Source organism: Charadrius vociferus, unplaced genomic scaffold (assembly GCF_000708025.1).
Source record: "Charadrius vociferus isolate BGI_N301 unplaced genomic scaffold, ASM70802v2 scaffold325, whole genome shotgun sequence".
In the NCBI taxonomy this organism is placed as follows: domain Eukaryota; kingdom Metazoa; phylum Chordata; class Aves; order Charadriiformes; family Charadriidae; genus Charadrius; species Charadrius vociferus.
Genome location: NW_009648526.1, coordinates 857,421 through 869,911, shown reverse-complemented (window position 1 = coordinate 869,911; position 12,491 = coordinate 857,421). Strand labels below are relative to the sequence as shown.

At 41.2% G+C, this 12,491-nt stretch overlaps 1 protein-coding gene across 1 annotated transcript; it reads left to right on the top strand.

The window, feature by feature from the left end:
- The first annotated feature begins 685 nt into the window (after positions 1–685).
- LYSMD2 (LysM, putative peptidoglycan-binding, domain containing 2) lies at positions 686–8,764 on the top strand. The gene is made up of 2 exons (XM_009885712.1): positions 686–1,023; positions 7,994–8,764. Exons 1-2 carry the CDS (start codon positions 686–688, stop codon positions 8,043–8,045), a joined length of 390 nt encoding a protein of 129 aa, XP_009884014.1. The 3' UTR covers positions 8,046–8,764.
- The last annotated feature ends 3,727 nt before the right edge of the window (positions 8,765–12,491 follow it).

Here is a 12,491-nt window from a genome sequence, read left to right as displayed (position 1 = left end):
TGATCATGCTGTGGATTCAGTTTATTGTACAAATGCAGGCACTAGTCTATGCAGGTGCATTACAAAGAGTCCCCCCATTCTTTTCACTGCCTGACTTCTCACTGAAAATCAGGACTTCATCTGAAGTCTGGATTTGTTACATCAGCTGGGGGGGGAATACTATGGGTGAGACACATACTGCTGTTCCAAGACTGTCATAACTAGCATGTCCTAGAATGCTCAAGGTAACTTTATCGCCTCTTGTTTGTATTATTCATGCTTTTTACCAGAGAGTTCACCTACAGCAGCTGCTAGCAATTCTGAGCCTTACTCTAATATAAATCCAAATCAGCAGCACTTTTGCAATAAATTTTTATTCTTTGGCAAGTTGTTCATGTGAGCCTGTAGAGAGATTGGAAGACTGTTCAAGAAAAGCATCTTCACTTAGTGCAAGACTTCAGAAAGACCAATATTGTGGAGTCGAGTCTACATAAAATGAAGAAGCTAGGGTGTTGAGTTAACAAGGCTAAGACAGAACATAAACTTTGAAATCACTTTGAATGCAAAAAAATCCTTTCCTGAAGTCATTGCTGCTGCAAAGAAAGTGTAGATCTGTTGTAGCTAGAGGTTATTGTACTACTTCAGGAAGTTAGTGCTTTATACTTTGCCAAAACCTAATAACTTACATTTTTCCTATCTTTTTCAGATGGAACAAATAAAGAGGGCAAATAAACTGTTCACTAATGACTGTATATTTCTGAGGAAAACCCTGAATATTCCTGTTATATCAGAGAAACCGTTACTGTTCAATGGACTTAATTCACTGGAGTCTCCTGAGAATGAAACTGTTGACAGCTCCCCTTCTTGTGATGAAGGACTAGTGACAGTTCAGGAAGAAAGTAGTTCTTCTCCCAGTCCTCAAGAGCCTGACAATCAGCCCACTGCACCAGAAGAACTGTCTGCCAAAGATTTCCTACAGAGGTTGGACTTGCAGATTAAGTTATCCAAACAAGCAGCCAGAAAACTAAAAGATGACAATGCCAGGTAAATGCCGCTTTTAGCATTAAGCATCTTAATCTCATCCTGAAGGCTTTTTAGTCTAAGCTGAACCCTCTTTGTGGGGTAGCTCAGACAGCATCTGTAGTTTTAATTTGTCAACAGCAAGTCTATGCTATTATCATGCACCAGATACAGTCAGAGCGCATCATTAGCAGGTGCCTTGATACGGCAGTTATAAAGGTGTCCTCACAATATGTTGTTTATAGAATAGCAGTAATATTCCATGAAAGCTAGAAGGTCAGTATTCACCAGGATGTCTTACTATGTAAGTGGGCAACTATTTAAGCAAACCCATAGTTTTCAGTAGAGTCCTAAGCCAAGGCCTATGTGGAAGCTGACTGAGTACAGCAAGGCATGATTGCATTTTTCTTCTGTCCCAAATCGCCTTATAATTGTGCAGATATTCTCCATGTTGCAGTTTCAGTTAAGCTATCCTATCTCATTTCCCTGTGCCATCCCTCCCTTCATGGATCCACCTATGTAGGTTTCTGTCTTTTCTTCAGTATTTTTTCTACAGCCAGGAGCTTGAACACACTTTACTCATAGAAAAAGCAGTACCTTTTCACCTCTCTGCCATGGATATTATCCCCTCACATATAGGCATCCCACGGAGAGTACAGAAAGACTTGGAGCAAGAGTGGACTTCGGGAGTGCTTGTTCTCCCATGTCCTTGGGACTAGATTCCTCAGCTTGTTCACAAGCAGTCTCCTGGGCTGGTTGTCTGGCCTGTTTATTCTCTGCAGAAATTGCCTCAGTGGGTGATGCCGAGGTGGCCTTTCTCATGACTATGAAAGATGTGACTGCAGGGGACTGGTATTGCTTCTCTTACCAGAGAGCTGGAGAGAGGTTATGCCCGCAGATATGTGGTTTACTTTTGCAAATTTGCTTAATGCAAAACTTCTTCCATCATCCTGGTTCACTTCATGTACTCTGATTTTGAGTGCAAGCAACATACTTTTCATGTTAAGAAGGAAGTAACTTTTCAGGACCAAATCTGTTGAGCATATAGTCCCATCATTTCTTTAGGAAGTTAAGGGATTATTTCAGCAACTTAAAAACTTCATTCAGTAGACAAAAATTTGAAGGGGGAACAGTATATTACATTTAGCAATTAGACAAGCCTCATTTGGAGAAAAACCCAGAAGACAGCTTAAGGTAATTCATTACCTAGTGCACTCCACATACAACTCTCCATTGCCAGAAGGACACTGGTTTAGAGTTACAGTCTCAGGGAAGGCTGGAACACTTGCACATTTTGGTAATACACTTGTGAATTATTTTCTTTTGAATTGATTACATGAAAGAGGAAAAATAGCTGTTGGAACTCAGATCCTTCTCTATTCAAACTCTTTCACTTGCATTGTTGTATTTGAAACAAGGTAGAGCATCTATCAAAATGTGCACTGCTGACTCTCGGGTCATTAGACATATGTATCTAACACAGATTAGAGTAGGCGTTTACCCAGCAGTTAAGCTGGGTCACAGGAAACTACAATCCCTGCCAGAGGAAGGCAATTATTTTAACACCCCTTCAATAAAATAACATGCTGATTTACAGAAGGAAATTCACTTAGACCTTGCTGCACCATGAGCAGAGCCAATACACTGAGAGTGACACCACACAAACAGTACGCTGCTACTACTAATATCCATTTCCTATATTGCTTAAGTTACAACTTGGGAAATGAAAGCCCGGTGCTGAATTTCCTCCCAAAGAATAATGGATACAGGAGGATGAGTTACTTTCCCACCTCCTGTTCAGATTTAGCAGATAATTTTGTTAATTATGCATATAGCACAGATTTTTATTGGTCACGATGCTACAGGAAGCATGAAGTACGGAGCTGCAGGCTGTCTGCTGAGCAGGATGTTATTGAAAGCTTCTGAAGAGAAAAGCTTGCTGTATGTCTGATAAAGCCTTCATAATGCCACCTTCCACCCCGCCACCTCTGGCTTTCAGTCCTGGCTCACAAAAGCCATCCTTGCCTTATCTTGTCCGACTGCGTTCACCCCTTTACAGTCAGACAGAAAGTGCCAAAGGACCAAAGTGAACATTTACAGGGAGTTTGCAGAATGTTTCCTCCTTCCAGAGAGCAGAAGTAGGGGGAGACCATTGCCAAAAGCCCTGGAGATACTTTTCAGCTGTGTACCATCAATGGTCTTTCTGGGCCCATTCTGGAAGGTGGCAGCATTCCCTACTCTGCTCCAGCAGCTCCCCGGGAGGCACCTGTTCTCCCTCCTGCCTATACCTTTCCTGTCCCTTGCTTGGAGAAGGAAGCCTTGGAAATAGGACAGTTATCGTGATAGTAAACCAGCTTTATGAATATGCAAATTTTCGATTCTTAGAGTGAAAGCCACTGATGAAATTAAGTGCTGTTTCCAGCTACTCTGGCCTTCTGTATTCAGATTGCCTTGTCGAGACCTGTTTAGAATGTGACATGCACCAGCACTGTAAGTGCTGTTTCCAGCTACTCTGGCCTGTATTCAGATTGCCTTGTCGAGGCCTGTTTAGAATGTGACATGCACCAGGACTTCAGTGTACCTTAGTGCCTGTTTGAGAGTAAGAAGGGAGCACCTAGAGGTACAGCTACTACCACCAAAAGGGACACTGGAATTAAGAAAACTGCAGGCAGGAGCAGACTGTCGGTTCTGGAACTTGAAGAGTCATAACTTCTCACCATACTTGCGAGCCTGATTTGACCGATGGAGAGAATCATGACATCTCTTAAATTGCTCTTTACTTTGGTCTCCCTTAAAGTTGCTAAGAATGCACATTCATGCACTGATTCTGATCAAACTATACAGGCAGTTTCATAGTCGGAAACTGCTTTGTGCTACAAAGACAGCTTAAGGTGAATGACATTGTTTAATCATAACTCTTGAAGTCACTCCTTTAAGTGCTCTCAAAGGAATAAAGTATATTAATCTCTAAAGTCAGCTTCTTCCCAGCTAAAGCCTCTTGCTGTTAGGTAGAAAAATTGAGGAGCACATAGGTGCAGATTTAGGCTAGATACTAAACTTAATTAGCTATGCAGGTAGACAAGCATTAAAGATTATAGAATGTGATCCACTCGATTCATGCCAACATCCTTTCACTATTGGAGTTTAAGTAAGTATATGGCTAGAGCTGCATGTAAGACTACTTGTACTAAAGCGTTTCGTTGAGCAAAAAATCATTGGTTAATGAATCCCCCAATCTGGCATATTTACCCAAGATGCAGGTCTAGGTGAGCAGCTTAAGGCAATGAGACCTGTTTTTGTTTTGAGCAATATTTTTATAATAGGCCAAAAGAAATGCAAAAATATTAATGTAGTTGTTTGTAGCATATGTCACTAACTCATGTATTTGCATATTAGGGAAGAATACCCATTATTAGTTTTATCCATACGTGGAAGAAAAGCAGCTTGTAATAGTTTGAGAAAATACAGTAGTACTTCATCTTGCCCAAGATGCTGTTATGCATGTTTCAGGATGCCGAAACTGACATCAAGTTTAGTGATGCTTTCTGTATCAGGTGTTAGAGCACCAGAGGTCTAATGCAAGGTCTTTACAGAGTCCTTAATATTTTAGTGTGGTACTGTGGGCCATATACTGTGCTTCTGGGACAGGTCACATCTATCTGCATTTGCCTTTTAGTGACTCATTTTGAAAACCTTGTAACTGAATCACTGTTGCTTATATGAGCCAATGTGATTAGCTGGTGTGCAGCACTGGAATAGAACAATATATTGTCATCTGCTCAGTTCCCTTGACCTGAACCTAGAAAAGAGTAGGGTGTTGAAGCATTTGAAATCGATAACTGAGTTAATTTGTCCAATAATTGTTCACCATCATTGGCTATCAGCTAAGAAAACAGATAACTCAATTGAGGAGGTTGCCTGTGGAGAATCCTGTTTTCAGACTTCCAGAAGCTATTAACTCACGAACTCGGATTGCTGCCTTGTTTAATTGTGGATTCTAGAAGCATCCAAGCATTGGATTCAGGTTTACTTGTACACACTCAGGTGTGCTTGGTCTTACAGAAGTGGTTATTGGCAATTTTTATTGTGGCCTGATGCATACAATAGCTTGCAGGAGACGTCTTTCAGCTCCTGTAACCTGCTGGGCAAAGCAGCAACAGCGACCAGGAAGAGACAGTGCTATGAAGGATTGTGATGCTGTGCTGTTCCTTTCACTTTGCCTGAGGGAGAATGTTGCAGTGACTTACCACTTCACTATTTTAAGCATCTTAAAAGTGAAGAAAATTGTTTGGTTGTTAAACATACACATACTGCCATGTTGTTGCTTGTGGGCCGTAGCTACTACTATGTAATTTTATTTCATATAAAGCTTGGCTTGTTTTTAAGCCATCAGAACAGACTTGTACTTGCTATGTATAGTTCTGAAGATCTACATCAGTAACATTTCCTGGCCATTACCTCGGTTTGGAGTAATGTGTTGTAGACCTCTTCACACAGCCTACTACTGCAGCCTGGGATCGAAGGGTAGAAGCTGTTCGTGCCAGCCCTTACTGCCAACTGCAGCATACCTGAGCCTTGGTCAGAAGTTTATTTTGCATGTTACACCAGTTGCTGCTTTGCTTAGGTTCAAGCATAATGACCTACTACATGGTTTTTATGTCCCTGCCACATACAGAAACCCCTCAAAGCCGGCTGGGACTCAGGGGCCAGCCTTCTGCCCTTTACTGACGAATGCCAAGTAAAAGCCTGTAGTCCAAGTGCATATTTCACCAGGGGAGTGGAGACAAAACAGCTTAGACTAGCTGTTTTGTTACTTTGTCTAAAGACCTGCTAATAGAAGATCGCTATTTTAACTCTTCAGGTGTCCATATTCACCCCTACTATCCACCATAAGCAACTGCAGCTAATTTCAGTCCAGTGTTTGGCTGTTGTCATGTCATGATAGATGTTATTCCTGTATTAAGGCTTTCAAGAAAAAAGAGTGAAAGGCCGATTCTGACAGCCTCTGGTTAGAAGGAGGCTCTTTGTGCTCTAACTGCCACATTCTATTCTCCTAAAAGGGGAAACGTAACAAAACTAAGAAGTACAAAGTAATTTTCATTGTACAGCATAGAAAGTAAGCTTTTCCCCTACTGGACAGTCAAAGCTATGAAAATACAGAAGTTCTCCTTCGTCCTTACAAACTAGCAGGAGATTGCTATTTGCAACTATGTTCTGGGCATACGTGGCTAGAAACCCATTGCCCCAGAAGGGCGTATATCAGAGCCTCAGAATATACTTTTTGAAATATTTAGCTTCAGCCAAGTAGTTATGGTTGAGTTTACAGTCCTGCAGTCCAATCTTACAAGCTTGGTATGTTGGTAGGTTTCAATTCTGAAAAAAAGTTTTGAAATGTGTTTTATTGAGACAATTATAGACCAAAAGTGCTTTAGTGCTTACTCAACTAAACATGAATTGTTTGCTTCCTTACTTTACTGTTATGCCAGGTATTATGAACAGCATCTGCAAATTACAGTATTCCGTGGCAGTTTTGCAATGCAGAAATGATGATATAAGGAAAGATACTACTTAAATATACACAGATCAGCTGTATCTTCAGAATCATGCTTGCTACTGGGTCTGTAGCATCACTAGTGTAAATAGATGTAGTATTTGTAAGGAAGGCTAAAATCTGTTTTCAGTACTACTGTAACCACACATCCCTGCAGTAACTACCAGTTTCACCCAAAAACTGTTTTTTTGAGGTTTCTTTTTTTTGACAAGATTGTTTCAAGGCAAAAGCAGTATCATGTCTTTGGCTTAAGAAGATAATTTTGCTGTACTACCTAGGAACAGGGAAGGGCTGGGAAAATGAGTGCAAGTTACTCAGTTGCTTGGTTAGTTTGTAGGGCTCTTTCCTCTGATTCTCTTCTGGGGGCGTTAATTGAAATTTAACTTGTACATAAATAGTCACGTTTAGAAGTTAGTAGGGAAAAATCTGCATGATTGGGGTTTGGGATACTACTGAAATATATAGTTTTTACCTTAGGCCATTATTAGACTATTTCAACAACTGTACCTTTATATGGAGGCACATACAGTATTAAAAGTAACTGGAAATCCTTTGAAGCTCACAGTGTCACAACTGTTAAGTCTTTCCATTCTCAACAAAACACTAAAATTGGTAGCAGCTTTAAGAATAGGCTCTCAGGAACATAATTTTGAAGCTACAGTAGTAGAAAACAATCATCTTTCGAGAACTTAGTGTGCTTGAATTAATGCTGGATGCTGCAAAGCAATAAGTTTACATAATCACTTTTTTTTTTTAAAGGCAATATCAAGTAAACAGTAGTCAGACTCATTGTTCATGAGGATTTTTAATAGCAACACTACTTTGGTTCATCTAGTCACTGCATTAACAATAGCTCTTGTGGGCAACTATTTTCTCCTAAGAAAATCCAAGTGATAAGTCTCAATATTGATTGATGTACAGGAAGTATACATCAAGGAACCCACCGAGGGAATATCCTTGCAGCATTAAGACACAGATCCAGCTACAACGATGATGGACTGCTCCTGTTCTTGCCTCATTTGGTCCATCTGCACCCCCTGCCATTCAAAAGGCTGGAACCAACCTACAGCTAAGCTTGCTTTTTTAAAAAAAGAAATTGAAAGCATCGGTACCAGAACTCCAGCATGTCCTCCGCTTGTTTGTCCTTTACAGTATTTCTCATTGATTTGGCACTGTAGTGTCAAGAATAGTTCATCAAACTCTAAAAACATTCTGATGTTGTTGAACAGCTTTACTTGTTTTCAGCATTCTATTCTTGAAACAACATAACGAGAACTCCAGAGATGCCTAATGAACAGTAGTATAGTGCGAGTAGTATTCCTGTTAGGCAATGCCAGTCTTATCTATTTTGATCTATTAGGAAAACTGGTTATCTGCATTACAGTCTTACTGTTGAGACATGGTGTGTTCCTGATCTGACGATTATGATCATTTTCTTTTTAGAGAGGAGGAGGATGAGGAAGGTCCCTATGCAACTTCTTCGTATCACCAGTAGAAGACAAATGTGATGGCCTGAAAACTTTCCATGAAATCAGTTCTTAAAGAACTAAATGGTCAATAATCAAAACCCAAGTCTCTTGGACTCATCGTCTTGATGTACTTAAAACAAGTCATGAATGGGTAATTGCACTGAAATTATGACCTCTTCTGCCTTCCATAGGTTCATGTCCTTATGCTATATCAAGAAAGGCTTTAAGCCTTCCAAAACTAGCGATGGCCTTGATACCCCTTCTGTGCAAACTGTAGCGTGGTAGCAACAATATATCCTTGAGGTCACATTTATGCAGGATGTTGATCTTTAGTAAAGATTTTGTAAATACTTGTTAAAGTGAAATTTGTTTTAAGTATTTAAAAATATTAAATAAGTTTGCTTGTAAATGACAACTATGAAAATAACAGAAATTTACTTATTCTGCAGACACAGGCAAGTTTGCTATGGAAGTTTCATCTACTTCAGGGCTGCAGAACTTGCCTTTGATCTCTGTGTGTGTGTCTATGTGTGGTTATGATGTATTCCTAGAAAGGGGAATTCGACTTGTTTTGATGAGTTAAAGCCTCCACGGTTAAAAACTGTTTGCAAATTGGATTTCTGCTAATAAAAGGGAAGAGTTACATCAAGAGATTTTTCTTTGTGAGATATGGCATTGGAATATCAGATGTGTGTTCTTGTGTGCAGTTACATTTTGTGTGGTTTTAATTTAATAAATACAAAAATACTGATGTGTCTGTTCATAATGAAGTCAGCTTGGTTCTAGTCTGGTTTTTGTGAAGAATGGTTTGTCTAGTTATGTGAGCTATAAGATGCTAGTTTCGGGGCAAATAATGTCCTTTACCTTTACCGTACAGCTCACGCTCCTACATGAGACCTGTAAGGACTATTTGATCTAGCTGTGCAGTCAAGAAAAGTGTGTTAAGATTAAGAAGCGCCATGCCGGTAAGCCTCTGCTGTTCCGAGAAGAGATTCCAGTACTCCAGTCTGCAAGTGGACCCCACCTGAAGCTCAGGAAGGCAGAGTGCAGACTGCACTCACTCTTTGCCCTGAAGTTAATGTATGAGCAAATTCTTGTTAAGCATCCTACAATTTTTCCTCAAGTATTCAATAAGCTTCACAAAACTCTTGTCAGTAAAGGATTGCTGGATCCCCACTGTGACAGATGCTGTTTCCTAGATATCGGCTTATTTATATAGTTTATTGCTCCCTCAAAGCAAAAGCTTTCTGCAATAGGTTAAGATGGAAGGAATATAGAAAGTTACATTAATTTACTAGAACTGGAAATAAAAGTTCAAAGCCAGACAGGAATTGGTATTTCCCTAGAGCTTGTGGGAACTCGGACCTGGCAGGCTCATTCAAATTATCTTTAGCTCTGGTCTTAAAGAGGTCTGTGGTGGCACACAAATTAACAAGAACAGGGAAAGCTTGGAGTGAATAAAAGGAAGCATTGATTTTTCTTGGAGACTGGTGAATTAGTTTTAGGTCTTGTATCTTTCTTAAATTGGGATTTGTATCTATTTGTTACAGGATAGGAATTTCTATCGTTGTCAGTTAATTTCAGTAGGACTCTACCAGAGCCAGAATAAACTACTTTTCCAGAGGTGACCCTAGCTTCAAGCCCAGTTATATTTTATAATCCTACAGAAAAATTTAATCCTTTTCTACCAAAGACCTGCTATTGGAATACCCTCACCTATCCAGCACACGCAGGACCGGAGTGCTTTGCTGAGCAAGTCAGAAGCACAGCTTTGCCGCACAGCGAGCACACCTCCTGGCAGCCCCACGAGGCAGAGGCGCATTTCACTCCATCCTTCCCAAGAGCGCTGCTGTGCTCGTGGGCTGGAGGACCTTCAGGACAAGCAACAGGAGATCAGTGACACCCTTTACGTCTACTTTTCCTGACCGAGAAAGCCAAACAGAAGCACAAAGGAAGAAGCAGCTGTGCCAGTCGAGACGTGGTTGGGCAGAGACCCACCGCTGCATACCCTTCCCCTCAGATGCAGGCAGATTTCAGCCCAGCAGCACCCCGATGGACCCACAGCATCCCTGGAAACCCCACCACAGCAGCGCTCAGCATGGCATCCATTGCAAAACCATCAGCGTAACCCAGCAGGGACACCTAACCCGTCTGTTCCACACAAGCAGGGAGGATTTTGATGCCACCATTGTCCGCAGCAAAAGCTGCCTGCAAGAGGCCCTGCCTCGCCGCCACGGCCCCGGAGCAGGGCTCTGCTCCTTGCCTGCTACGTAGACAGGCTTCACAGTGCCCCGAAGGCACACTGCTCGGCACCAGGCCAGAGGGGACCGGAGCTTTTGCTTCCACTCCACCGTCCTTGGCACTTCCAGTCCTATTTACCAAGACCTGCCGCAGCCACTCTCCCCCTTTATGGTCGCAGGGCCTCCCAGCGGGCTGTATACGTACAACATATTTAGAAATTGCTTTATTGTGCCTCTGCGAGTTTCTCACACCCCTTCATTGGCGTGAGGTGCTGTGACCCCGCGCCACTGCTGTGCGGCCAGGCTGCAGCCCTGTGCACACACACACCTCCCAGCCAGTGCCCAGCAGACCCCCCGTCTGCTCAACTCCGAGGAAAACGGAGCCGATGAGAGAAAATGGTGCCTGGAAATAGTCTATCTGTAATATAGTCAGTAATTCAAGATGGAGTTTTCCTACTTTGTAAAAAAGGGGTTCTTAAGACTGAAATAACTGATGTTTTAATATGTTAATCCACATTGTCATATTATTACTCAATAAAATGACAGTTTTTCCTGTACATTTTATATATTGTTTATACATTATCCTGTATATTTTGCTTCTCACTCTGCCTTTTATTCTTCCTACGCTTGTAACTTCTTTTTTTATATATTTCTACAAGTCCTACAAGGTGTGGTTTAGGGTTGGAATGGGACAATTTCAGGCAGAAGTGAAGCACACAGCACAGGTAAAATTCCATGGTTTGCACCTATTCTGGGGGGGCGAAACCTACACGTTTGTAGTTTTGGTTTTATATATTTCTTCTGTCAAAGCTTGAAAAGTCAAAACCTGGGCAGCTTGGACTAGGATCTTTTAAAATAAAATGTGGGACATAGCTGATAAAAAGTTTTCACTGGGGATTCATTTGGAATGTGTCTGGAGGCTACTTAACTCCTACATCCCTCTAGCTCAGCCATTGGGTGCTGTCGTTGCATCGAACGTTCTTGGAGAGGGGAATCCCCTTTCCTAAATGCATCGCGATGAGCTCCTATTGCTCCATGCTGCAAAAACGGCCTCAAAACGCTGGGCAGTGGAGAGAAAAGATGCATTCTCTTTAACACACAAAAGCAGCCTTGTACTACTGTAGCTTGTAGTAAAGTGTTTAATAAAGTACAGTATCAGAAACAGTAGTCTAATAGAAAAGCTCAAAAGGTGAATACCATATATGTTGTTACATTTTCAGTGATAATTTAGGGAGTGAAGGATTTCTGGAGGATCCAGCAGAGATACAAACAACACAGAAACTGATTTTTGTCTATTTAGAACCAGAGATGTGCAGGTGTTGAAAATACCTTTCTCACCAGGAAAAAGGAAAGCACTGGCAGAGTATGATTTACTAATTATGTACCAAACACACAGGCAGCAGATGTCCAGTGCTCGTGTGCTCTAAGTGTTCCCCTCAAAAGGACCAATCGGTGGTGCAGGTTGAAACTTGAGTGACTCAGTTTGATTTTATGTAGTGTAAGTTGTAGCCTTTTAGAAATGCAGGGTGATTCATCAGGCTGGCTGTGTTTTTACTGTCTATTTCTGAAAGGTGTGATTTACCGAGAGATGTTAATTTGATGTCCCAGCAATGAAATCAGTATTTGAAGCATTCAAATAAAAAGTTTAAAGGGCTTGGGCAGGACAGGAAGTTAATCTAGTTTGAAGAACGTAGCTGAGATTGCTCATCTATCTGTCTGAGGGCTTTTTCTGTTCTCAGCTAGTCATCAGGTTGGTCCAACAGGTTTACATAGGCACAGGTGATGCACAGCAGCAGGGCAAGGACCAAACAGGCCCCAGAACATGCATATTCTGAACTAGAATCAGGTCATAGCCATTGTTTGGACTTTCTTTTTTTATTTTTTCCTTAAGTTATGTCATCTATGCTTTGTTGAATTTAATAAATTTGCAAAACTGAGAGGTTAAAAAGTATTGTACTAGCCTTTTGTGGACACAGACTGTTCATAATCACTGGTCGCTAGTTGATGACATCTTTCCATAGGACTCCTGCATAGACTCCTGAGAGGCCAAAGTAAGAACCTAACAACCAATGAAAACGAAAAATATTATATTACTAATTATATCGACAGGAGAAGAAAGCTTGCTGTTTTTTTGAAGTAGCCATTGGGGAAGGAAAGTTCGTCCTTTTTGGTTTTTAAGTGCAGATCTTGGATCACTACCACTTCCCCAGCTACACTGGTCTACGGTTAGTT